Below are 27,131 nucleotides of genomic sequence, written 5' to 3' on the forward strand. Positions count from 1 at the left end.
AATGCCTCTGAGTGGCACCATAGCATGTTCTGCATTTCAGTTGAGTGCCATTCACCTTACAGCAGTCTTGAACACCCCATATGCGAGGAACTGCTTGCAGTGTTTAGTCCATGGTACCCTTTATTCAGTTTTAAGTCACCTTTTTCCTGTGCATTGTGGAAGAAGACTGGTGTGTCTTTCTTTTAGTTACCATTTACCCAAGTGGCACAAATAAAATAGGTGTTTCACTTCTTTTCAATAGTTCCTTCAGTGTGTGTTCTTTCTAGTCTTGTTGAGTGCACTTAAGAAATTTGGCAGGTATTTCCAGAGTTTAGGTCCGTGCTTATACTCAGCACAGACACAATTTGATCATACATCTTCTGTCCCAGAAGCATGATTGTCAGTATAGATTATGGTTTAAAGCTGCTAAGGTGTTTTGAGATTGGAATATAAAACATCCAGCCATATATATCATAGATCTAACTGAACTTGGAGGCCACTTGTTTACTTAGCTTCCTATCTAGTCAGTATTTTCCTCTCAAGGGAGCCATATTTTTTGCCTTGAAATAGCTTTAAAATAAACTTAAGTCTTGCACCTGGTAATACTACTTTAGTCATACGCAGCTGTGAGCTGTTTCTTAAAGAAAGCCATGAGGGGAAAAAGAATTCAAGAAAAACTTGCAATACATATTCTGATTCTGCAGGAGCAACTTAATACAAGATTATAGAAATGCTGCATGTGAGACTTACCTCCCTTTGGTCAGTGTTTTGATGGAAGCTGTGATGCTACTCAGTTTGCCTGGTGAATTTTTACTGACATTAATCAGGGGGTGGAAGCAAAGGCCTTACAGCAACAGTTAACCATATCTTCTGATAATTCTTACAGATTGTGCAATTGTATGATTTCAAATGGATTTTTAAATGCCAAAAAATGCCTTTTTAAAGAGTTAAATGTTAGGTCTGAGGAGTGTTGGAAATAGCCACTTTCAGAAGTGAGCCTTCAGGCACTGTAATGAACTTGCTGTCCATCTTCTGTGCAATATCTTTTTCCCTCTGGGGCTTTAAGAGTATACTGTATGTCTTACTTTGTTTTGATCAATATGTTTTAAGAGTGTGTATATTGGCTAATGATGGATTTTTTCCTGTACAGCATGGTGGAAGATTTTAAAATTTTGCACTTTTCTAGGATTTGCAAGTTTGTAACCTGAAAATTTTTAACATGCACACTTTTGTACATAATTAGCATTGTATATATTTAACATGAGTCTGAAGCAAATAAAAGTAATTGAATGCATAACTTTTCCCTTTATTAATAGCACAAAAATTAAACTGTGGGAGTACACTGAATGAACGATTCTTTTATTTAGCAGGTAAAAGTAGGCAGCAGGAACAGCTGACTCAGTATCCTGTCTTAATTGTGTTAAGGCAAATTTTTTTTTTGGTGGGGAAGGAATCAAAGTGGATACCTGAATGTACAGGCCCTTTCAAGCTTTGCATAGCTATGATTACCAAAGTATTGCAATAAAAAATGTCTTTTTGTGGGAAGGAGATGTCCAACACATGAATTGGGGTGAGGGAAAGAGCCCGCTAATGCATATTTATTTATAAAGCTGAAGTTCCCCACTCACCCTGAGACAACAAGCATCTATTTCCTTCTTCCTCATTGTCTTCCCCATATAGTAACTTTTGCTGCAGAATATGGAAGGCTATGGATTCAGGGGATTATTGTCATTCAGGAGGAAACTGAAATCTGTTCCAGGCTCATGTTCAGTTGGTTTCTTACCCCTGCAAGCAAGACAAACCATGCTGTGAGCTTTAATGGGAGGTGGGACTACTCTGCTTCTGTCTGTTACTAGGGATGGAACAAGGCACCCTTATTCTGAACAAGCAGAGTTTTGACTCCCTTCTTTGCCCACATCATGTGACATGCATTTTAGATTTTTCAGTAATGTCCATATGATTATAGATATGGATTCCCTTGTTCTGGAGTTCGATGTATTAGGGCCAAACTGGCATTTCTCTGGCTTTCAGTAAAGGAGCTGATTTACTGGGGCTCTTTCTGTGAAAGGTTACCTGGAATTTGGAAATATAAGCAGTGATGGATGCAATGCCAAAGCACATACTGGGTTGGTCAGACATCCTTTAGAGAGCTGTCATTCTGCCGGCTCCTTTGGAGCATAAACCAATATTTGCATTTTCCCCAAAGAGAAATGGAACCAAGGGATTAAGTAACTTCTGATGTGGGGGACAGGCAGCATGTGCCAGGAGTCTAATAGAAGCCTCTCTTCCTTTCTATCTAAAAGAGGGTATCAATTCAAGTGAAGCATTTACCTCAAAAACAGACGTGCTCCTGTCACTCCTTGCAGCGTGGCTTTATCTCCTTCCACTAACAGCATCGTACCTTCCCGCAAGCCCTGGTGGAGGTGGAAACATTTAACATGATTTTCAAGCTCTGTGAAAGGGTAGAATGCTTGTCACAAGCAGGCCAGTCTTAGTGCAGCTCACCATGACTACAGACTAAACCTCACTTACCTAACGAAGAGGTAAAGACCAAATTAGGTGAGTTATCTTGTTTTAGAAATTGATTTTGTTTATTTCAGCTTTCACTTTTAAAGGAGAAACCATTAAGGAGGAGAGCAAACTGTTTTTTCCCACCATTACTTCCACTACCCCACCATTCTTAGATCCAGTTTGGGCCAAGCAACAGCCAGCTGGGTTTGTTAGAGTACAAACTTTATACTACAAGATCAAACACAGGGACAGGAAACAGAGGTCCCCCTTCCCCAGACAGGCATAATGAAATTACATACATACTACTGAATGTGTAAATTCAGAAACTGTATTAGAGAGATTAAAGAGTATCTGCAAAAAGATTAAGGGGAGGTATTATACCATCTGCATGCACACCACCCCCAACACACAATATATGCCTGGAGTCCAGTGACTGGGCATATCAGAGCTGCCTAAAACAGTGTTGAGCAACACTAACAATATGCATTTCACGGGCTGTAACCCATTTTCTGCAATGAGCAATATCCAAGGCTGAAGCTCTTAGCAAGAATACAATTAGCATTCCATGCCATGGTTCTGTAAGTCTTGACAGGGAGGGAACACACACGGAGAGCTGCCATGAATGCATTTTAAATGTTTATCATGCTACAGGCAGGAGCTTCCTGATGGAGAACTACTACTCACCAGAACTGGAGGGGTGTTTGGTTCCTCATGATATTGGCGGATTCTTTCCTCTCTTGTCTCCTGCAATAATGAGCATAGATTTAGCTTCCCAGGCCATAAGGTAGGACTTAGAGCTATCCAGGCAGCATGACATCAAGCAATTTCATAACATTAAACAAAGCAGGCATTTCCCCTCAAGCAGAATGGGATGGCAGGAATGGCTCTTAATAGATACATGTTTTACCCTTCATCACTAGCAGCAATTTACTGCAGGTTGATCAAACAGAGCTCACACAATCCCAACCCTGAAAAACCTTAAAACTTACTTCTACTCAATTCATCCATGTTTGGTTGGTGTTTTTTTTTAGTACTATCTCTGTGTGCACTGAGGAAGGTGGTAAAAGCAAATGCCTGAGGTGCCACCTTTGTAAAACAGATAGTGAATCATGGATTTCCAGTGATTAAATATTTGCTTGTTTGTCTTCAAGTAGGTATTACACCAAAGAATTTCCTTCTGTGAACAGCTCTGTCATGTTTCCTGAGGTTTTCTGCTTAACTGAGCAACAGTAAAGAAATAGGAAGCATAGGAACACAGCAGGGACTTGGTACAGCAGAGCTTCCAGCCTCCTCTGAGAGAAAGAGCAGAAGTTATTTATAGGGAAAAGACTGCCTGCTTATCTAGTGACAAGCTGATTAAATGAATACCTACAACTTCATCTAGATTCTAGAAGCACACCCCTATCCACCATCTCTTCATTGTTCCCTAACCACAGAATTTTGATTACAAGGAGTCAAGTATTTAGGTTGTTAAAAGATGCAGCACACAAATTGTTCCCTGAGGAATTAGTTGACATGCTATTCAAGAAGCAGCTCATCCCCACTGTATGGAAATCCATCTTTGTGCTTAATGGTGGAAGTGTTTTCCTTTCAGCTATACTAGTGCATGTGCTTGCTCTGTACTGGACATTACAGGCTCTGCTCCCTGCAAGAACACCAGTGCCCAGGTATTTTTCTTACACAACAACTGTATGAGTTCAAGAGCTCCCTGTTCTGATCGTTTCTTCAGACCTTCAGATATTTAAGCCACTTAATCTATGTTTAAGTTAGGTCTTCCCAAGCAGCAGGTAAGACAGAACTTTCCAGAACCACAGTGCTTTGCACCTTAACACTTCAGGTTTATCTTTTTTTTTAATTCCCCCATTCCATGCCAGGTATCAAGCAACAGTATTTCAGACACTGCCGAGCTTCTGTTTGTGAAAAATACTGTGTTCAGTAATCCTGTTGCCAACTCCTCTTCCCAAGCAAAGAAAAGTTTTAGGAGGAAGTAAAGTGTTACTGCCTCATTGGCATTTCCAGTTTCTCTAGGGAGCAGCTGTTTGACATTCTGTAGCTTTGTAAGGCCTCAAAAATGCACACTATTTTAATTCTTCTGCACCCTGGTTACTGTGTGTGTTCTGGTGTGCTTTACTTACACCCATGTGAGTTCTTTTAATGTCTGGGTCCAGGTAGTGCGGATTAATATTAAAAGGAACTAATCCTAGAGCCTTCAGGGAAGGTGGATAAACAATTGGCATATCATTGGTGGTGTTGATGCTGACAGTAGCAACGTTAGTTCCTGCACTGGATCCCATGTAAGGAATCCCATCCTGAAAGACAAAAGCAGTGATCAGTCTGCAGTATGACAAGTAGAAACTGCAATTTATAGCATCTTCTATCAATCTCAGAGACTCACCAGTCAGATCAGTTAGTCTTTCTAGCTCATTTTTTTTACAGGTGAAGAGCAGAACAAGAATTCAGGTTCTGAGTAGCTTGTGTGTGTCAGAGAACTAACTGCTGCATGCCTTGTACTCACAACTCTGTGACCCCACAAGAGAGAACTTACCAGGCTCTCAGTGCCTGTTGGACTTTGCTGTTAAGAGGAGAGACTTGCTTTTGTTGCAGTTACAGGAAATATCTGAACTGGCTTTTAACTAGCTTCTGAAGAGAGTAGACCATCAGAAGCTAAATGCAGTGTTGTCACAGCATCAGCTTACCAGTACCATGACCATTTTAGCCCTGTTTAGGGATTAGTACTGAATACTATGCTCTACATAGAAGAATGCCACACAAATATGCAAATATACAGGTAATGCTGAACAATTTGTAAAAATAGAGCTATCTTGAGACAACTGGTGGTAATATAACCAAGTAGTTATCCAGACTTAACTGGTATTTGGACATTTTCTGGCTTTTATTCCCACAACAGACGTTGAATTTCTATATATTAAGATAAGCCTAGCTAACCTTTTATTCTTGGCAGCTGGCCTTACTGTGGCTTGTATAAATCTGCGTAAAGTCATTTGCAATTCCACATTGCTAGGGAACACCTTGCTTCTGTTCTCCTCCAAAGATGGTGTATCTTTGCTGTGCCTTATGGGATTCACCAGCTAGACTGGTGCTGCTGACCAGAAGGGCTCAATGGCACTCACAACTCTCAGTTCCAAGAAGGTACAAAAATTACATAATTTTCAACATCAACAGGACACTGTCTAAAAGGTATGTATGGATCCAACTTTATCACCAGTTTATTAGCAGACAACCTGCAACATGAACACATCTTTATCAACAAGATATGAAGTGGGCATCTCAAGCTGAAAAACAGGGTTTCTGGACGTAGATTAAATCCTGCACTGCTCTTTGTTGGTATTTTGAGGGATTTGCTTCTAGGGTTCTATGCAGCATTGTACATCCCAAGGTCTTGCAATCCTGCATTTAGAAAACCACTCTAGGAAGACAGACTGCTGACTTTAAGTAAGTCTTATCAATGACTCAATGACAGCCTTATTTGGCCACAGTTTTCAGTTCACCAGGTTGTCTGAGATGGCTCAATATTTGAAGTATATTAGAGACAAAAATGCAGAATCAGCTTGGATTTGTTTGAACAAAAGCTCAGGCATGAGATCCTGCCATTCAGAATTGGCCAGAATGTGTAGTTTTACCTCAAGAACTCTCTTCCTGATCTCGTGTATCAGACTGTTGTCATAAAGAGCTTTCAGGAGACGGAATGTGTTCCCACCTCCTGCAGAAAGAAAGTCCAGCTTATTTAACATATTTTCACCATCAGTTTTAATTGAAGCCTTTACAAACTTGGCAGGCTCAATGAGTTCTGTGCTCTGTTCAGGGCAGTATCCTGCTTTGAGAAGCTTCAGAAGAATGGTCACTGGGCAGGCCATGGGCTCATGCCCTGAGTCATCCTTGTAAGGCTGGCACTGTCTGACAGTGACCTCTCTTCCAACACCCAGGACCATGATATTAGGACTAGATCTTCTTGGGCTTGATAAAATGATAAATACAGCTGTTATGATCATGTTTTTACACTGAGGTACTGCTCAAAATAATAATTTGAAATTTATTGGAAATTCCATTAATAAATCTACTTCCCAGTGCACCACTAAATTTAGGGTCTTAGGGCTCCCAAGTGCTGTTTTCTGTAGTTTCTAATCACTAGGCCTAACTGCTTAATTGTTGGTTTTCACTGCCACCTCTAAGCAGGACTAATCCAGTGCCATATATAAACCTTCACTGGGGAGTAGGAAGTAAAACTTACCAATAAATATTGCTTCCGATTTCCTTACAGCTTCCACTGGATCACAAGATTCATGAATGCTGTCCAGCCCATAACCTTAAATGAAAAAGTATTTACCTCTGCCACATCAGTCTGGTGGAAGAATGTGGTATGTTCAATCTCTCCCCGCCCACCTCCTCCAACCCTGAGCCAAATGTCTCAACCAGGGAAATTTTAGAGAACTCTACAACATAAAACAGAGTATATGTCCTACATTAGTGCAGGCCTTCAGCATCCAGCTGTACAAAAGGAAATGTCTGCTTTGTGGATATATACACTCAGTGTCTAGGAGCACAGCATTTCACTCAGCAGGTGCAGGCTGAGGCACAATATCCTGCCTCGCATTACCAGGTAACTAGAAAATAAGGAAAAAGCTGTTAGTCCTCAGCTTGGCTGTGCTGAAGTCTGACAGGATCTGCCATTATTGGTTCTAGCATTGCTTGTGCAAATACCTGATGTGAGTATTGTTTCTGTTAAAATGTCTGACTTTGATAGATTTGCCTTGCTGGAGTTCACTGAGTACAGGGAAGTGTCAAGAGAGACAGAAGAACATGGGCAGCAACCTTCCTGCAAGTCAAGGAACAAAGTGTGCTGCCCAGGGAAGTGAGTACTGATTATTACTATACTAACAGGTCCAAAGTTACGCTGAACAGTGATAGATACTAGGTGGAGGTCTTGCTGTAGGCTGCTCTGCAAAGATCTTTGCTCCAAGCAAAGTTCAGCTGCTGTCCACCGTGGAACTATCTGGCTGATTGATGTGCTTTAAGTAATGGTCTTCACTTAACACCAGTGGTTGCGTGCCTTGAGCAGAGGTTTAAGATATATGGGAAGAAATGTTCCCTCGTGATTAAGAAGGATAAAAAGATGCCATTTAGTATTTAGGGATAAAATCTTCTTCCCTGGAGTGGGCAGAAGTGTTTACAGCAGGATTTCTTCTGGAGGCCTTTAAAACATCTCCTTCCAGGCAGAAGTCGGAGCCGACTGCTGCTGCTCTCACTGTCCTTGCTGCCCGTACCTCAGCAGCCCAGCCTAGCCCAGCCCAACCCGTGGGCACCGCGGGCTGCAGCGCTGCGTCCGTTCGTGCCCCGCAGCGCAGAGCGGCGGCAGCGCTGCCGTCCCGGGTGCCCCGTGCCCGCACCCCGCTCCCCGTGCCCGGCGCCGGCCCGGCAGCCCCGGGGACAGCCGGCGTGGCCGCAGCAGCCGGGCCGGCCTTACCCAGGCTTTCAAACTTCTCCCTGGCCGTGCGGGCGTAGGCGTCGCGGTCGTGCAGGGCGTAGGGGATGAACAGCACCCGCTTCACTTTCCTGGGAGAAGAGAGGGGAAAGAGCGGTCAGCGCGGCGGAGGCGGGGGCCGGGCGCGCTCCCGCAGCCCTGCGCAGCGCTTACTGCCCGAGGAAGCTCTGGATGTGCTGCTGGCAGTGGCCTAGGTAGCCCCCTCCGTGCAGGGTGGAGTTGGAGATCAGCAGCAGGCGCCGCGGGCCCCCCATGCCGAGCCGAGCCGTGCTCCCAGCCCAGCCCGGTCCGCCCCTTCCTGCCCCGCCGGCGGCCCCGGGGTGGGGCCGAGCCGCTCCACCGCCCCGGCTCGGCCATGCTGGACTTCGCCATCTTCGCTGTCACTTTCCTGCTCATCCTCGTGGGCGCCGTGCTCTACCTGTACCCGGTAATGCTGCCGGCGGCGGGGCGGGGGGCGCACGGCCCGGCCCGGCCCGGCCCGGCCCCCGGTGCAGGCGGGCGGGGAGCGAGCGGCCGCGGGGCCGCGGCAGCCCCGGGCCCGTCCCACGGCCCCCGGGCTCGGGCGGTGCCCCCGGCCCGGAGCCCCGGGCCCGGGCGGGACGTGGCAGAGGCCCGCAGGAGAAGCTGCCGGGCAGGGCGTTCCCGGGACGGCGCAGCCCCGGCACTCCTGCTCTGCGTGCTCAGGCAGGGAATCCCGCTTTCCAAAGGCGCGATCTGCTCGCCTGGCATTTTTGCAGGCCTCCAGGGCAAATCTGTGTGTAAGATGTTACACTGCAAACCTGACCCTTTAAATTTTTACGCAGACATCTTTCATCTAACCAGATGAATAGTCCTGGTTTAGCCAGTGGCACTAGGCACACACTTGAGGTTTATCGGCTTAGCAGGTTTAAAGCCTGCAGATGTAGCATATCCAACTTCTGTTTAATGTTTGTAAGTAGTGTAGTAGTATTGGTGTGGAAAATTCATCTCTCCTGCTAGAAAGCTGTGGGACTTGTATAAAATCTGAAGTTCATGTAGATTGATGTGTTTCCCTTTACTCTAGGCATCTAGGCAAGCATCAGGTATCCCTGGGCTGGCTCCAACTGATGAGAAGTAAGTGGTTTCTGTCTCTACACTGATCAAGTTCAGCATTGGCAGTGGATGCTGTTCATGACCAGATATCCTCTGTGTTTCTCAGGGATGGCAACCTGCCAGATATCATTGTCAGCAGCAGTTTACATGAGTTTCTTGTGAACCTTCATGAGAAATATGGCCCACTGGTCTCCTTCTGGTTTGGAAGGCGTCTTGTTGTCAGCCTCGGCTCCATTGATCTCCTGAAACAACATGTTAACCCCAACCGGTTGTGTAAGTGTCTTCTACGTTGTCTTTGAGTCCATTTGTTCTGGCCTTGCTGGGCATCAAAGGAAGCTGGGGTTTCATTCTAAGTTGAAAGAAGATGAGACTTTGCAGCTGATGTGGTGGTTCAGGTATGACTTTGGTCCTGCTTACTGGACTTGAGTATCAGTGACCAAGAGTTACTGCTGTCCAGTGGCCATCAAGAAATCAGTACGCTTGAGTCTTTTACCATCTCTCTACAGGCAAATGTTCATGGAAAGCATCATGCTCATTAGTCACTTGATAGAGGAAGGTGAACATCCTGTAGCTACTTGGCATACATTTTAAAAGCAGTTTGAAATACAGTTTAAGAGGGGAGACTTTGCTAAATTAAGTCTGAAAACAGCTCTGCTAGTTTGTGATAACTGCCTTGTGTGGTTCAGCATGAAGGTTTTTCAAACTATTATTTGGAACAGTTCTTTAGCTTTCATTTTTCTTTGGTATGTAGAATTTTGTGCTGAAAACCTTTAATGATCTTCCAGTTTTGGAAGTGGTTGGTGGTGCTGGTAGTTGAGTTGATCATCTTAGTCATGGGAGGGTATTTTAATTTACAGCCTAAGCCTCTTAGGTGGGCATTTTGCTTCCTAAGGTTATCACACTCAGTAAGTTAACTCAGTTGATGTTTGGTTTGATCTGTTGCTTTCCCAGTTTTCATCTTACAGGGTTGACTGGGTGCTGGGTGCACACCTCTGACCTGATCCTGCAGGCTGTCTTTAGGCACAGGCAGATATCTTGGCTCACTTTATGCTGGGGTCGTGAGGGGTGAGCTTCATGTACGGTTGCCTGACAGAATCAAAAAAAGAAATGGTGACAATCTGGGAAAGGAGTGGGAGTTAACAAGGATCAGCAAGACACAGTGGATAACGATGACACTCCAGAAGGTGGAAAACCACCCTGAAAGATCTGATGCTCTCAAGTGTGTTTGGGGGAAATTAAGCAGTCACTTTCTCAGAGCTCAGAGAAGTGGTGACAGGCACTTGTGCAGGCAGCTTCTCAAAAATGTTCTGAATTTGGGAGGATCTGAGTACTGGAAAAAGGGAAATACAGTGCCTGGACTTAAATGCAGTAAATTAGGTGACCCAGGCAGCTATAGACTAGCCTAGTATCCTGCTATGCCAAAATAAACATTTTTTTAAGTATGGAGGATAAATGGGAAATGCATGTTGTACTTTGATAATTAGCTTTTTAGACAAGGAATCTGACAGAACTGTGTTTATGTCAGGGATTCAGTTCAGAATTTGCTTGGACACTGATAAATGAAGGAGGGAGCAAGGCTGGATTGTCTTGGAAAAGTGAAATGCAGTGTTGGGGAGGTGAAATACTCCATCTTATGTTAGCATCCTGTCCTGGTGGCATTATGCTGGAACCGTTTGTCAGCACAGGGCAGCAGAGTGAGATGGGTATCTCTGAAGGCTGGGATAGCAGGAGCAGGAATGAGAGGAGAAAAAGCAGGCTGTGTAAATAGCCTGTGGGATGACATGGCCATGGAAAAAAAAGGACACGTTAAGTCATGGATTTTCTGTAAAGAGAGGACTTTTGCACAAGATGAGCATGAGTCAGACCTGGAGTCCTGTGTGTGGCTCTGACCTCTGTGCTCAGGCATGATTTTGAATAAAGCAAGTGCAAATAAAGGCTGCTCTCAGAGAAGTGGGGAGCCTATTGTGCAGGAGAAGCCAGGGAAGGTGTGTTCAGCCCAGCTGAAGGGGGTCCTTGTAAAGACAACAGGCTTGAGAAGGAGGGTTCTTATGATCTCAGAGCTGGAAAAGCAGCAATATTAGTTGTATCACTGCTTTCCTTTTAGCATTGATGCTTGCCAGAAGTGCTCAAACTTTATTAGACACAAGGAATCTTACGGGTTATATTTCCTGAAGCATTGAGGTATAAACAGTAGTAGCTGAGTAGCTGTAGCAAAGCCCTTCCTGTACCCTTTCTTGGTGAGTGGGAATAGGGGTTCTAGTAGGTCTCAGCCACAAAGTGGCTCTGGACAGCTTGAAGTTTTGTTGGAGACGTGGTCTTGCCCCTATTTCTTCTGTGCACACAGTGCTGTAGGACAGGAGACAGCCCACAGTGAACTGCATTATAGCCAACTCCTGACTCTTCAGCCCCACTTCAAAACCCATACCATGTGACTCTTCCTCAGTGAGCTGGCATGCCTGAGGCCACCATCCATCTTCATGGATACCTGCTGGTGATTTCCAAGGTTGAGATACAGGGTTTGGCTCCAAGTGTCATACAAAGATTCCTCTCATCTCATGTATCACAGGTATCGCCAAACTTTTTGGAGACAGAGAAGTGCAGATAATGCATTTCTCATCAAAGCCTTGAAGTTGGACTAGTTGTATTCATAGTTATTAACATTTCCAATGCCAGGAGACTCTTTTTCATTAGGCTTCAAGCAGTGTTTGAAATTGGTATGTTTTCATGGCCTCTTAAAGCTTAGTTGAGATTAATTTGCAAGGAGAATTCAAAGGAAGTAAAGCTTTGCAGCTGGTACTGGCGATTCCCCTGAGTGGCTCTGGGGAAGCAGTTCAGGCCTACAAAGGATGTGGATGTGAAGCAGGATTGCCAGGAGCAGTGGGTTCAGAGACCAACTTGGAAAACTTGCCTGAGTCAGTGTTGCTTTTTGTGTTGGGGCAATGAACCTGAAGCACACTGAATGCTGGAAATGGAGCTATGGGTCCTGGCCTGTCTGAGCAGGACTTTATTGCTGTTCTGTGAGCATTTTACTCTGCAGGTTCGGAGGTCCTTTCTATGTCTGATGTTCAGTTCTGCTCGATCTCAGATCTTTTCTCTATATTTACTTGCAAGTGGTGTCCAGGACAGCACTCTGAGGTTCTTGGGATGGGGAGATTTCTATGTAAGTGAAAAGAACAGTCAAAATTTTGATATGTTTCACTAGGAGGGCTGAAAATGTAAACCTCGAAACCCATGAAAACATAGAGATGTTTTCAAGACAAGGATGAAGGATGAAGTCTGTGCAAGTGCTGGCAGAACAGAGCTCTCTCCAGAGGCAGTTTGTGCCTTGTGGAGTCACTAGCCTCCCACAGCTGTGCAGAAATAGCCCTTTCCCAAATAGCATGAGGCAGAGCCAGCCCTCAGCAAAAGGGCGGCCTGGGCTCTGCAGCCCTGAGCACACAACAGTGAGTGTGTTATCGGTGCTGTGGGGTTGCCAGTTTCGACTAGGGACACTGGGAGAAGAAAACCCAGGGCCCATAGCTAATCCAGCAGTTTTCTTTCATATGCAGCAGGAAAACTTTGCAGTTTCAGCAGGTGTTGCTTCTAAGCATCCTCCAGCCTCTGCCTCTCTAGATGCCTCTGCTTGCTGGATTTTTTGTGTGGGCTTTATCACCTGCCATGTGTCTTCCTGGCTACCCAGTATTGTGCCTGGCTGTGCCAGTGCTAGTCAGCAGGGATCTGTGGCACGAATAGCAGCAGCCGCTCCATGACAAAGTACCTTGGAGGAGGAATTGTCAGCAGCAGCTAGAGTCATATAACAGCCCGCGCCACGTGGAGAGCCGCAGGTACCATCTGCTCTGCCAAAAGACACATGCTCATGCTCCTTGTCATTCAAAGTGGGAAAGAGGGTGAGATGCAGAGCTTAAAAACATTGGAAGGGAAGAGATGTGCGAGAAAAACATTTAGGAAAGATTACCATATTCATGCCTCTGGCCTCGTTAGCTGCTTTTATGTCTTTAGGTAGTAAGTCCTCTGCAGGTGGGAATTTTCTCTTCTTGTATGTTTGCCTAGTAGCATAATGAGGCCCCAGTGTCTGTGGGGAGTGCTAGATACATCCACAGCTGGTAAAGTCATATGTGTCTAGCTCAGCCTTGATGTTTTCTGATGCCACAGTGGTTTCACTCTCCATCTGGGAGAAATAACAGACTGTGATAAACAGTGACAATATCCTTCTTGAAAACCCTGATTGCTGCTTCCAAATAGTTCCAAATAGTTCCTTAAACACTCTGCCAGTTCCTAGACAAGACATGCAAAAAGGTTTACAGAAAGGGAAAAACATATGCCATGTTGCAGTGTTGCACTGACACCTAATATCCTTTAGCAAATTTATTAAATAGAGGTCCTTGGTGGTGAAATTCAGAGTTGAAAATCTAACTGAAGGGAGGAGTCATGGATATGGAAGTTACGTGGTTTTGTCTAGTTTGTAGACTGATGCAAGTGTCTGTGTGGAAGGATGGAAGACTGAAAGAAGGTGATTAGCAGTAGAAAGCATTCTGTAGCTTAGTGGGGTACGGTTTTCTGTAGGAGCTTCAGAGCTTCTGTGGTGGAGGCAGCCCTGGCAGACAGATAGGTGCTAGTGTGGGAAGAGCTCGTCAGCAGGGAACTCAGTGCATTTGAGAGAAACCATGCAGGAGCAGTAGGTTTCAAACAAGGTTTCCTGGGTGTGTGATGCAAGGGAAAGAGTGCAGCAACCTCTGGCTGAGTCTGTCATGTGAGCTGATATGTCCCGAGTACATAGCCACGTTCAGGGCAGGAGGGCACACCAAATGTGAAGGGGAAAGTGCTAAAGAGACTGCAGGTCAGGCTGGAGGAGAAGGGGAAGGACCATGCCGCACTCTTGTCACCAAGTTGATGGCACAACCAGCTGGGAACTGGCAAATGGGAAACAAGCTCTGAAGGCATTGTTACTAAAGAGTTACTTGGTAGAGCCAGCAAATAAGCTCTGCAGGGGGAGCTGATCACAGGATGGCAACCAGCCCCAGAAAAAAGACTGTATGAGGTACCAGCCCACACTGAGCAAGAGAAACTTGACACCCCAAAGAGACTGTTCTAGGGGAAGGAGCCACACCTTGCTCACTGCCCAGAAGTAGCTGTACCCGATTAAAGAGGCTGCTGTTTTCATCAGCCCTGTGTAGTGTGACTTTTGAATGGTATTTGCTCTGTTTGCTTTCAGTGGATCCCTTTGAGACAATGCTGAAATCCCTCTTGAGGTACCAGTCCAGCCTGAACGGGGATACAGGAGAGAGCCACATGAGGAGAAAACTGTATGAGAATGGTGTGACCAAGTCCTTGCAAAGTAACTTTGCTCTCATCCAGAAGGTGTGTATTGGGCTTTGTACAGCAGAGAAGGCCTGTGTGCTCACAGGAGAAGGTTTAGTGAAAATGATCACTAGGATAAAGGACCTGCATGCAAATTAGTGCTAGAGCTGTAAGCATCTGAGATAGCAAACAGCCTCTGCCTCTCATGGTGTGAATATTTGGTTTCTCTTAGCTCCAGTGGATGGGGGGAAGGGCTGAGCTTGCTTACTTTTTATGCCAGGATACCAGATGCAGTTAAAAATACTTGAACACCTGGATTCTAGATATGTTTCCCAGGACAGGAGGATGGAGCAAGGAACCAGATTTTGGGGCCACAAACAGGTGAAGAACTGTTCTGTTGATTTAGTCTAGCAGCCAGAATATGATCTGTTTTCCTATTCTGGAGCTGTTAGTATTTAAGTTTAAGGTTTCTTTTCTGACAGAGGGAACAAGAGAGGATGATAGGGTTGCCTTGTTGGGGGAGAGCCTTGAAAGAAGCAGAAGACTGGAGGCTAAAATGGTACTGTTCAACAATGGAAAGCAACCCTGGAAAGAGTTTAGCTTTATTCCATAGCCATGAAAGTGTGGCCTGCCTCAGGAACTGGGTGGGAATGTATCCAGGGTGTGTTTGGTAAATAGACTGCTGGTATTACTGCTAACTAATGTTTCATTCCCTCTGAAGCTGTCAGAAGAGCTGCTGGCCAAATGGCTGTCTCTCCCCGAGGCACAACATGTGCCACTCTGCCAGCACATGCTGGGCTTTGCCATGAAGTCTGTCACGCAGACAGCTATGGGCAGCAGCTTTGAAGATGACCGGGAAGTCATCCGATTCCGCAGGCACCATGATGCAGTAAGTGTCCCAAAGAGCCAGGGAATCTCCTATTAAATTTTTCTAAACTAAAAACACTGAGCTTGTATCTATGTACAGTTTAGCACAGGCTGCTGCTGAGACTTTAAAGTACGAGCTTGAGGGCTCCGCCTCACTTGTCCCAAGCTGAAACTGTTAGACAGATCCTACTGCTGATCCTGCTGTCATTAGTCTGAGGTGTTTCTAAAGGATCCATGGGGATCAGGAACCCAGACCCAGTGGCAGCTGGGAGATCTTTGGTACCTAAGTTAGTTAAACTCTGTTGGGACTGCCAGTGGAACTTCTCCTTTTCAAAGATCTTCTGAAGGCTCTGTGACATTGTGGAGAAAGGAAAATCTGAGGAGATCTCAAACTGTATCCACATGTAGGGATATTAAACATGCTGGTGATAGGGTGGGAAAGAAACAGTTCCATCTCCCATTTAAGATTCCCATAGCTTTTTCCCTAGAGGTGTAATTACAGTTGTTTCATTTCAGCTTAATTCCAGTTATCATAGACATAGTGTCTTAAATGTCCTAAAGAGAAGATCAGTTCCATATTGACAGGAAGTCTTTAATTTTATTTGGTGTTTTCATTTTTCTGAGTAGGGAAGAACAGAATAGTCCCAGCAGTCTCAGCTTATGGTGAGTGATGGTGCTGTTCTCTCTGTCCTTCTTCCAGATATGGTCAGAGATTGGAAAAGGTTTCTTGGATGGGTCTCTTGACAAAAACATGACTAGGAAGAAGCACTATGAAGATGGTAGGTTTCTCCCAAAATTACAGTTTTCCTCCCACTCTGATTAATACTTAGGAGTCAGCTAGCATGTGAAAGCATGTCATTTGCCCTGTTGTCTTGGCTTTTCTTCAGAGTTGCTCATCATGCCATAAGCTACCATATGTGTCATACTAACTCTCACACTAGATCAGTGTTTTGGAGTTAAGTGGCAAGCTGCCATTATGTGAGAAGTTGTAGGACTAGAACTCTTGTTCCAGGTCTGTCCTGTCTGGAGAGTGATAGAGGGGAAGAATCAGGGTGTGCTTCCTCCCTTCCTGTTCCATTCCCTAGTGTCCATTTTTGACCTCTCTTGGAGGCAAGCAGCTGTGCTGGGTGGAGACAGATGGAGCCCCTTGATTTGGCCTGTATGGGCATTCAAATGATGCACTGCCAGACAGTCACTCACAGGCTGGAAGACACAAGTACAGAGGTGCTGCTTTGTTGGATACACCTTCCATGTGATAGCCTCTGACGTGCTCTTACAAGATAACATGATTTTCAGGTCTGTTACAGCAGTACTTTCGTTTCTCATATATTTTATAGTAAGTTATTTTAATTTTAGGTTATCCTATCTTTTTTGTTGTTAATAATTAAACCATTTCAGTATTGACTGATAAGATGCTAAACAAAAGTAGATTGTATCTGGAACCAAAGATTTGCTTGTAAATCCTCCAAACACCGTGTTTCCTTCCTTATACTTCTGATTCTGTGGGTTTCAGAACTCGAGGACAGCTTCTGACAGGTTCCTCCCATGGTCACTCTGTTCCTGAACTGTAGTATGATGATGCATGAGGACACAATTTCACAAACTCCACATAGTGAGCCTTTGTGTTTGAGTGTTGCTGGCCTTCCTATGCAGATGGGAGGAAGGAAGGTAGTTCTAAGACAAAGGAACTGAACTGGGTCTTTGTAAATGGCGTTTCAGACCCAAATTCCACTCTGTGTTTCTTGGATAGTCCTCAGTAGGTCATTTAAATCAGACAGGCAGTGGCATCTAGGTCCCTAACTCCCCTTGGTTCCCACAGCAGTCACCAGGAGTTAGGCACTCCCATATCTTCAGATGTGTGGACTCTGTGCCAATACCCTCCCCCACTTCCCCCCATTCCTGTCTCGGTCTCTGCAGGCTCTTCAGCACAGAGCCATCCTCTTGCACCGTGCCTGCAGAACCCCTGGCAAAAGGGGCTCCATCGGTGGAGCCGCAGAGGTGCTGTAGTAACTCGGCAGGTCATGTAATCAGTGTTATGTGGCTCGTACCTGTTTTCGTGGGAGCTGATGAAATACATTCTCTGATGGTTTGACAGTGTTATTTGACTTACACCTTGGTTATACTTGTAAGGATGGCTTTTTGTAGGCAACCTGTGTTATTTTGTTCCTGCATTTTCTGCTAAATTGGGGATACTGCCTTCCAAATTGACAGTAACATGTAACAGAGGCTGCTTCTGTAAGTGAGCCCAGCAGGGACAGCTGGTCTGAAAATCTGCTCGGGGAGATGGATTTGCTTCTCTGCAGCACCAGGATGACCAGGTTTTAAAATAAACATTTCTTTTTTTTCTTGCAAAGCTCTGGTGGAGATGGAATCCATCTTGAGGAAGGTTACAAAGGAGCGTCGAGGCAGATCATTCAACAGGCATGTCTTTATAGACACCTTGCTGCAGGGGAGCCTGAGTGACCAGCAGGTCTGTGCAGCTGTTGCCTCTTTACACAGTACAGGAGTTTTGTCAGATGGGCAATTCATTACATTGTAGCCTTTGATTAATGTAAATTCTGGCATCTTAGCTTAGATTCTTTACAAAAGCAGGGCTTCTAGTTCTTTTTTTCCACTCAAACACTTTTTTTCCAGTGTTTGATTGCATTAGACTTTGGTAGATTTCCTTGCCACTGTTTCATAGCTATTTTTATAAACCAGAAGTATGCTAATATGAAGCATGTCTCGTGCAATTCCAGTGGAAGTTCTATAGAGAGTTCAGTCCATGTCTTCTAGATGTATTTCCTGCTCTATGCACTAAAGGGATTTAATGTGCTCGAGTGGAGAGTGTGCCACTTCTTCTTTCTCTTTACAGTCTTATGAGCTTCATTCTCTGAAGTAGATTTTCTTTCCTAGATTCTGGAAGATACAATGATTTTCTCCTTGGCAGGATGTGTAATCACTGCTAACTGTAAGTACAGTAACTGTAGGTAACTTCCCATCCTTACACTCAACTGCCAAAAACTGTGTGTGATGACTTGAGACTTACTGTAGGCTAATAAAATATTGTATTCATCATTCTCTTTCTCCTGAACTACATACATACAGAAGAAGCTAATTTTTGCATCAGACTGTTGACACAGCCTCACAGTTAGTGAGCTGAACCTAAGATGTGTTTGACAACCTTTCCAGTCTTTTGGTGAACCTTAGAATTTCTCCCCATTGCTTTTTGCTTGCATTCTTAACCCCAGACAACTGATGATAAATTTGATGAAAAAAACCAAAATATATAAGCCACAAAAATCATGTTATAAAATAGGGTCTGGCACACAGGAAAAAAATTAGAGTGCTAGAATCTGTCTGGGTGCTTTGAATTTCTGGAGGATAGGTATGTTCTATGTATGGAGAACTTTCAAAGAAGCTACTCTGGGATTTGTGCAAAAATTATGAAAAAAACCCCAAACAAATAAAAATACAACCTGAAGCTGTGTAAAATACATTATGATAAAGGGATGATTATCTTGCCCTGTGTCTCAACCAGTGGGACTGGGACTCCAAAGAAAACCTCCAAGATGCATCTAGGTGTTAAAGAATGTGGGAAGTAAATCAGACAACTATGGTAATACTCTCTGCAGAGAATATCCTCTCCAAGTACTCCAGAAAGACTGTCATTTGAAGGGGCTTGAATCCACATGGATTCATGGGATCACAAAACCACAGAATATTCTGAGTTGGAAGGGACCCACAAGGATCATCAAGTCCAAGATTCCACATAGTTCTCATGAATAGACATTTTTGAGAGCTAGAAACGTTTCCTTGTAGCTTTAGGGAAACTGCATCCTACACACTTATTTCTTATGCAAGGTTTTTTCCTCACCCTGCTATTGAAGATATCTCAAGTACCTCAAAAAACGGATGTAGGGGGACAAGTGCTGGCCAGCCTCTGCAGAGAGCTCCGTTCAGGAGCCCCAGGCACTGGCTGTCTGGAGCACTTGCCTGAGATGTGCTAGGGAAGCCCCCCAAATAAGGGAATTTTCTAAAGCTTTGAACAAACCAGCCTTTCATTTGCATGGTTGGTGTAATAACCCTCATTCCCCAGGGTTTGTTGGGCTATGTGGTCCCTGCCCCAGAGCTGTGAGGCTGAATGCCTTAGTGTCCTGCACAGCTCCCTAAGCTACTCATAGCATCAGAAAGAGAATTTTAGCTTGCAAGGCCTCTTGTTACACAGGAGTTCAGCCTCTGTTCCTGCCACTGAATACAGAATCAGCACAGCCTGCTGTGAACAGAGATCACCTCTTTTTTTAGGTCAAAAAGTAATGTTGAAAACTGGAAGTAAGAAAAGTGAATGCCATTTGTAAAAGATTTAATTTTCTGGGTTCAGTGTTGTATTGATTCCTTCCCCAGTGTGTACCTGGGCAGTCTATTTCCTGACAACATCAGAAGATATTCAGCAGAATCTCTACAAGGAGATGGACCGTGTTCTGGGAAAGGGACCAATTACACATGAGAAAATTGAGCAGCTCAGGTGGGTCCTATAGAAGGAATGCAGAGGAAGGCTGTGTCATGTGGTGGGGACAGGCATTTCCCATGGAGTTTGATGCCTAGCCTACACCAGGCCAGGAAGAGGCATCCAGGAGCTACATAGTCCCTTTTTTCTTTCTGGAAGTGATCAAACCACAAGATGACTTGCAACACAGGGAGAGTCTGCTGGCACTCCAGACAAAGGGACCAAGGTGCTCACTTCAGGGTGTTTGTGGGAAACCCTTTAGGTTCATCAGCAGAGGAAGAACACAGAATCAGTGCCCTGGCTGCCAGGCCAAAATTTTTGCTTACTGTCTTGCTTGGTTTCTGCCCTAGTTTTCCAGAAGTAGAAGTAATCAGTCATTTTCGTGGTTAGATATAGACAGAGAGAAAGCATGGACAAGTCTTCTTTTCAAAGTTCCACTAGTGATGATGAATGGTCAACAGTATGCCTTTATGTTTTGTGCATATGTTTGTTATGTTGGTGCAACTGGGTGCATTTTGTATTTGGACTAGTGTTAGGGTTTCAGTAAGGGAATACTGAGTGTGTGGTTTTCTTGCTGCTGCTTGTATGGGTGAGTGGTACAGGGAAGGGCTGGCGTGTTTATGCATTTTAGCAGATTTAGTTTGGTTTAAAATCTGAAAGAGGAGGGATTCCGATAACCTTCTCCAAAAGCTGTTAATGAGATTTAATGCTTCATGCAAAGATGTTGGGACTCTTTGCCAGAAAAAAAAAAGAAGTGCTTCTAAATACAGTTGACTCAGCTCTGCTTGCTGCCACATGGATGTGGACAAGCTTGTCTCTGAGAGTTAAACTAACCAAGAGTTACTGGTTGCAGGTACTGTCGGCAAGTCCTGTGTGAGACAGTGCGGACAGCAAAGCTCACGCCCATTGCTGCACAGCTGCAGGAGCTGGAGGGCAGAGTCGACCAACATATTATCCCCAAAGAGGTAGGGCAGTGCTGGGAGCACTAGGCCACTCCCCTTTCCTGTAGGGGAATTTGCTGTTTCCTCTTCTTCCAGACAAGGGGTGAGGCAGGAAGACCATTTCTTCTGACACTGAACCTGAGCAGGTGCACTGTCATCTGAAAGTACAGTTAAGCTCAAAGTTTGCCTGCAGTTCCTCTGCAGGAGAGGCTCTGCAAATTCACGTTCTCTTGCTGAGCAGATTTGCTTCTGCTTCTGGGTCCACCAGGGATGAGTAAGCTTTTGAAGCAGCCCATGGGCTCAGTTATGCATGAAAGAGCATTGTTTCAGACCTCATCATATCACTCATCGTATCACTTTCCATTCCAGAGAATAAAGTAGTCCATACAATCATCCCAGCCAGCGTAGAGAAATGGGGTCACACCCTCTGTAACCACCAACAATTGCAGCATGATTCTTAGAAGTTAAAATCCTAACATCTGGGCATGGATTATGAAAATTTGTAGATGAATACATCATAATTGACTTTTAAATCCACCTAAATATGAGTAGTCTACAGAATAATCATCATCCAGCAGAGCTGTTGAGAGGTGTCTTTAATTGTGCATTTCCTCCTGCATTGACTTGGTGTAATTCTCTTTGCAGACACTTGTGCTCTATGCCCTTGGTGTGATGCTGCAGGATAGTTCATCTTGGCCATCACCATACAAGTATGTAGCATCGACTTTTATTGCAACTAATTCCTTTGCTTTCTTAAATTAGATCTTACAGCACAGCCTTTTGTGCTGCAGGGCCTGCCTTAAGCAGATTCTGGAGATGAAAGAGAGTCTGTAAGAAAATCTGTTTATGAAGGTCTGACTTTATTTGTCTCCATGGGCATGGTTTTGGGGCAGTTAAAGTCAGGCTCCTCCCATGCTCCAGTCTGTGTGTGTGCATGTATGTATTAGGGTTTAGTAAAAACTTTTTTGTGCACATACACAGAGCTTCCCTGGCTAATGCTGGGAACTTCTGTTGAAGGTTTTCTGTGAAACAGTGACATAAATGGCTTTGGAATCACTGCTTGTCATCATGAAACAATGATGCAAGGGAGGAAATGTCAGTCTGAAGTTTTGGGTTTTTAGGATGAAGGGAAAGGCTACCTCAATATTTTTGTCTGTCTGTGAAAATGGAAGTGGATCTAGGCCAGTGTTTTGGAGGTTAAAGAAAAAATTGCTGTAGCTTCCTGTGGCCTCCAGGTGGCAAATATTAACCTGTATCTGATTTACTTCACTTGGGCTGACAAAAAATGTGGGTCAGTTATTCTAGACAGAGAGAACAGACAGCTGAGATTTAGGAGAAATGATAGAGCCTTTATCACAGCACTTGTCCTCTCCTGCAATTTCGAAAGGGGTCAGGCATTGATGCACCAGTCTGTGAGCACCTTGGTAGGGATTGCCTCTCAAGATAGGTCATGACTGTGTTTAGGTTTGCTGAGGCCTCATGGGAGCAACAGTGAGGACTGCTGTGAACACTGTGTGTTTGTTTCAGGAAGGCTGGGGTCGAGGTTTAGCTTGAGGTACATGAATATTTCCATGACAGAGATAGGAGACCAGCTCTGTGTGATCCTTTCACCCACCTACTATATAAAACCACTGTGCATGGTTGTTTGCCCTCCCTACTTTTTTGCTAGGCAGCTGCATTTTCTCTCCTATTACAAAATCTGTAATTTGCACTTCCACTCAGGGGAAATGTAAGTTTGATGCTGCTTTTCCTAAGGATCAGCACCCACATGCCCTTTCACCTTGTTAGAAGCAAAGCTTGGATGTTTAAGCAGGGAAACAAAGGCTTGAAGTATTTAGCAGAAAGATTTGAAAGAACTGTTTTCTGTCCATGAAATTTTCTGTTTGGGGCCAGGGTATTTTTAATATTTAAATTGAATGATATTTTATTCATTTCCCTTGTTTTAACTCATGCCAGCCCTGGATAATAGTTTTCTCACAGCCTCTACCATCCTAAAGCTGGAAACCACTTTTCTCACTTGAATGAGTCACTGGCTTCCCCCCCCCTCAGCACATACACATACACACACCAGCTGCTTGAAGAGAAGGGTGAGGGGTAAGGAGAAAAGGGAAGTATTTCTGGAAGTGAAAAAGGAAGGGACTCAGAGGGGGAGAGAGAGAAAGAAGAGACAAATGAGATTGCATGTGCTCTGGAGAGGAATAGAGGGCAGGTAACAGCATCAGCTCAGCTGTGTACTTCATATTAGTTCCAGCCCTGTCTCACACTACCTCAGTTTGTCAGCATTTTGACCAAGATGGGACACAGCTGACCAGCTGGGAACATGGATGGAATGAATGCACAATTGCCTTTGTACATTTCTGTGGAATGACCCAGAGAGAACAAATTAGTGAGATTCTGTATTTCATTTCCAGTTTTTCACTTGTGTGTGTGTGTGTGTGTGCATGTTTCTGGGGAGAGGATGCTGTGCCTGATCAGAAAGCCTTAATGTGTTTTGCCTCTTATAGGTTTGACCCAGAGAGATTCAATGAGGAATCAGCCATGAAAAACCTCTCCTTGTTGGGTTTCTCAGGAAGCCAGGAGTGCCCAGAGTTGAGGTGAGCATGGGGAAGGAGGTCTTAGTGAGTGTCTGTGGCAGACAGGAGAGAAGGTGCTTGCAGCATCTTGGTGTTACTGCTGGGACAACCTGTCCAAGCTGGCTGTTGTCCTTTGGGAAATTTACAGTATAGCAAGGTTCTTCTTTTTTTCTCTTGATTCTTCCCTCAGGTTTGCCTATATGGTGGCCACAGTTCTGCTGAGTGTCCTGGTAAGGAAACTGTATCTCCACCCCGTGAAAGGACAAGTCATGGAGACAAAATATGAGCTGGTAACCTCACCAAAGGAGGAAGCCTGGATAACGGTGTCTAAGAGAAGCTAAGAGCAAGCAAAACAAAGGGTTGAAAGTGCCAGCAGTGAAGTTCTGAGCAAGGGTCTTAACGAGAATCATACTGGCACCATGTTTACTTAGCCAAGGAATTTTATATCCAGATTTTTTTACCTTCCACATTCTTAACCTCATGCCTACCTTGGGTACTTTTTCTAATTCAACCATAGTCATATTAAAGTAGATTGAATATGTATGTCTTTTTTATATTTGCTTTTGGATCTTTGGCCAAACCTTTGCAAAGGAAGCAACAAAACCTTGCAGTGGTGTATGTATGAACTACTGGGTGTCAGCTAGTCAAAGACCAGAGCTCTGGTTAATCCAGCCTCTTTCCAATAGCAGCCAGAGCTGAGTAGGAGTGCCCCTCTTATCCAGTGGAATGCTTCTTCCTGGATCCTAGCTAAATAAGACCTTGGAAACAGAAGGACAAAGCCTTTCTCTCTATATAGGTATTTTTATTCAAAGTGTCTTTCCTTCCCTTGAGCTATATCTGTCAAGAAGAGCAGATATATCCTGTGAGAAGTATGTGTGAGTGTGAGAGAGAAATAAAGTGGGGTGGGAATTGCACCACCAGTTCTCTTGCTGTGTAATCTTGCCATGCTGTGGGGTTACAAGAAAAAGGATGACTGAGAAATGCTAGTAAACCAAGAGGAATAAAACTGGTTTGGCCCCTGAGAAAACAGAAGCATCAGTAATAATATAATGAAATGAAATAAAACCACAGAACAAAGCCCCAAGAAAGAGAGTCTCTATCCTGACAATTCTGAGGGCAGTGTCTAATCTAATCAACAACAGAGATTGACAGATGCTTGCAATTTATTCAGCACTGGGTCAGCATGAGACTGGTCATGCAAATACTGGAAAGGGAGAGTGCTGATTTTATAGGGCTCTAGATTAATGTTGTACTTAATAACTTAAAAGCCTTTCAAAGAATCCTTTTCCTCTTCCAAAATGTGTGCCAGCCAAAGAAGCATCGAATACTGCATATTCACATGCTTTTTCCTGCTTCTTCCTTTCTTTTTTGCCAATCACAGGACAGCTCTATTCAGAGCCCCACGGAGGTTTGCAAGGCAGGAACCTCCTACCCCATCATGCCACTGGAGTAATTGCCATCTGACTTACTGTTCACGTTATGTTTCTCCCTTCTTTCTCTTACATAGGATCACCCTTTATCTGATCTTTATAAGCCTTTCCTCCATACCCCTGACTTCTTTGTTAGCTCTCCTAGCCCCCTTCCCACCCAGCAGCTGTGTGGTGGTAGGTGAGGGGTTTCTCAGCCTGCACCTGTGTCTGCTTAAGTTGCACACAGCTCCCAGTACACCACAGAGCAGGCCAGGAGTGTGTGCCTCCCATTAGAGCTATTTTTTACTGCTTGTGCAGAGAGAGTACACGTAACTGGTAACTGCAGTTCTCATTTCTGCAGACACTGGTATTTTCTCTGGTACCTTCCAGGTCAGGAAATCTGCTGCTCTTTTAAAAATGTTTTTGCTCTTGTCTGAGGTGTGCCAGCCTGAATGCAAACCTGTCAGCTCTTACGGGGTTAACAGCTGATGCCAGCCTCTATGGGCACCAGACAAAGGAAAAGTCTGCTTTTGGGTTTAACGTGTCAGCTCTGCTTTTGGTGGAACTGTAGAGATTCAGATGCCCCCCAGTGTAGCTTCTGTTGGGGTAGAGTGATACAGAGATGTTGGGCAGAAAAAGGAGGGTTGTGCAGTTCAGCTTCCTGACTCTCTTGCATTGATTTTTATAATGAACTGCAAGAAAGCTCTTGCTAGTCTGACCTCCACTTAACTAAAGGTTGGTCATGTCCCCAGATGGCAATTCATGTTAGGCTTTGCTTCACTGCTTATGCAAAGAGGCCTATTTTTCTTGAAGGTTGCAGATGTTTCCTAAACTTTCTGGAGAAACCAGCGTGGTAAAGAATTTTATTTTAAAGCATCCCTGGTGTGCAGAGGAGACAAAACAAAGGCTAAGTTATTGCCTTCTTGGGAAAATATGGTAGGATAGCATTGTCCCTGCTAGGAACTGAACAAGGAATATAATTGAGTGATGAAGATCTACTTTCTTGTAGCTGTGTCATAGGAGTGAAGCTTTCAAACACTAGAAAAGCTTCCCAAGAGAATTGTCCAGATTTGTGTTACTTGCTGGGGCTGATCAAGCCAACTGCCTTGCAACAGCCCCTTCCCCAGTTACAGGAATCAAAAATGGGAGTGATTCCATGTAATTTGTTAGGAATTTTCCACTAGCCTGCACCTGTAGGCTGTACTCAGTCCAGGCCAGTGATCAAGCACACTACAGGAGTCCATGACTGATACAGGAGAAGAATGTGGCCCAGTGTGCTGGAGAAAGCCAGTGATTAGTTCGTGTTTGCTCAAAACTGCTGTCAAAAAAACACCCTGACTCATCAGTTAAGGAAATGTGTTGAGCATGGAGGGAAAGGAGGGGGGTAAGGCACTCTCAGGCATTCCTAATGCACTGCTGGGAGTGACACTGAGGTCACATTGTTTGCTGAAGTCTGTAGGTTTCCATTCCTTGCTCTATGTGTGTCAGTCACTTCAGATAGCCCAACTATGGTGATGTAGTGCAACACTCATCAGCCCAGCTGTGGATCCTTGTGCAGCAAACTCTTGTTTTTTGTATGGGAATGTTCATGGAATGGAGCTTTCTTAGGAAGTTTTAATCTATTTTGTTTTGAAGATTGCAATATCAGTTTTCTCCCATTTCTGCCTTCCCCCCTTGTCTGGCATGCACTGTTGCTGGTTCTTGTTTGGCCTGGTTTCCTAAGGAAGACTTGTATTCATAGGGTGTGCACCCTTCCCATTCTTTTTTGGCCATTCTCCCTTTTCTCACAAGAACTAGCTTCTGAGCCCTTGGGTCAAATCAGCTGCATTTGACAGGGATTTGAATTCTCTACACTGTTGCATTCCTGCAAATTTTGTGAGGAAAAAAGAAGATGACTGGGATAGGGAGTGTATGCTAGCCATGTCACAAGATTGCAGTCAAAGCCACAGCGCTGTTGATGCCAGCCTGGGCAAAAGCCTGAGTCAGCGCCTGCACTGATGCAGATAAGCCATCTCAGGAGTCCAGTCAGCGGAGGACAGGGGGTTGTCAGTGCTGCTCAGACCCACACACTAAGGACACATCTAAAGTCCAGAGATGCCTTCTGCCTGTAATGTGGGGATATGGGCAACCTGTGGAAAAAAAGTCTTAGTCTAGGAAGAAAGCCAAGAGGGGGAGGTTGCTTCTATAATATAGGGAACTGTTGCTTTTTATGCTTCATATTCCTGTTCTACACCAGCAAGCTGCTTCACAAATTTGACAGGATGGTTTTGAAAAGCACACAGAAAAGCTGTCATTTCATTCCTTAGGCTCTTACTGTAGGACAAGTTCCTACAGAGAGCTGCAAACTCACGAAAGGTGAGAGGCCAAGTGTGTGATCTGTGTGCCTGTGCAACCTGTTGCCCTCCGAAACAGGCAGGCAGCACAGGTGGTGGGAGCAGCCAGGCCATTGCTAATGCAGTGTCATGACTCATTATGGCTGGCAAAGCCTTTTACTTT

At 44.6% G+C, this 27,131-nt stretch overlaps 2 protein-coding genes across 2 annotated transcripts; one reads left to right on the forward strand and one right to left on the reverse strand.

Moving 5' to 3' along the window:
• Positions 1-1,261: 1,261 nt before the first annotated feature.
• Positions 1,262-8,285, reverse strand: LOC104694152 (alpha-aspartyl dipeptidase-like). The gene is made up of 8 exons (XM_039555079.1): positions 8,144-8,285; positions 7,973-8,061; positions 6,740-6,814; positions 6,132-6,211; positions 4,626-4,799; positions 3,175-3,234; positions 2,311-2,393; positions 1,262-1,764 (listed from the first exon to the last, which is right to left on the reverse strand). The coding sequence occupies exons 1-8, from the start codon at positions 8,242-8,244 to the stop codon at positions 1,686-1,688; spliced, it is 741 nt and encodes a 246-aa protein (XP_039411013.1). The 5' UTR covers positions 8,245-8,285; the 3' UTR covers positions 1,262-1,685.
• A 4-nt stretch (positions 8,286-8,289) lies between these two features.
• Positions 8,290-24,158, forward strand: LOC104693814 (cytochrome P450 20A1). The gene is made up of 13 exons (XM_039555078.1): positions 8,290-8,417; positions 9,033-9,082; positions 9,168-9,334; positions 14,274-14,419; positions 15,081-15,248; positions 15,927-16,005; positions 17,581-17,696; positions 18,122-18,176; positions 19,610-19,730; positions 20,566-20,677; positions 21,299-21,363; positions 23,158-23,247; positions 23,417-24,158. Exons 1-13 carry the CDS (start codon positions 8,346-8,348, stop codon positions 23,565-23,567), a joined length of 1,392 nt encoding a protein of 463 aa, XP_039411012.1. The 5' UTR covers positions 8,290-8,345; the 3' UTR covers positions 23,568-24,158.
• The last annotated feature ends 2,973 nt before the right edge of the window (positions 24,159-27,131 follow it).

This window comes from Corvus cornix, chromosome 7, assembly GCF_000738735.6.
Source record: "Corvus cornix cornix isolate S_Up_H32 chromosome 7, ASM73873v5, whole genome shotgun sequence".
Lineage (NCBI taxonomy): Eukaryota > Metazoa > Chordata > Aves > Passeriformes > Corvidae > Corvus > Corvus cornix.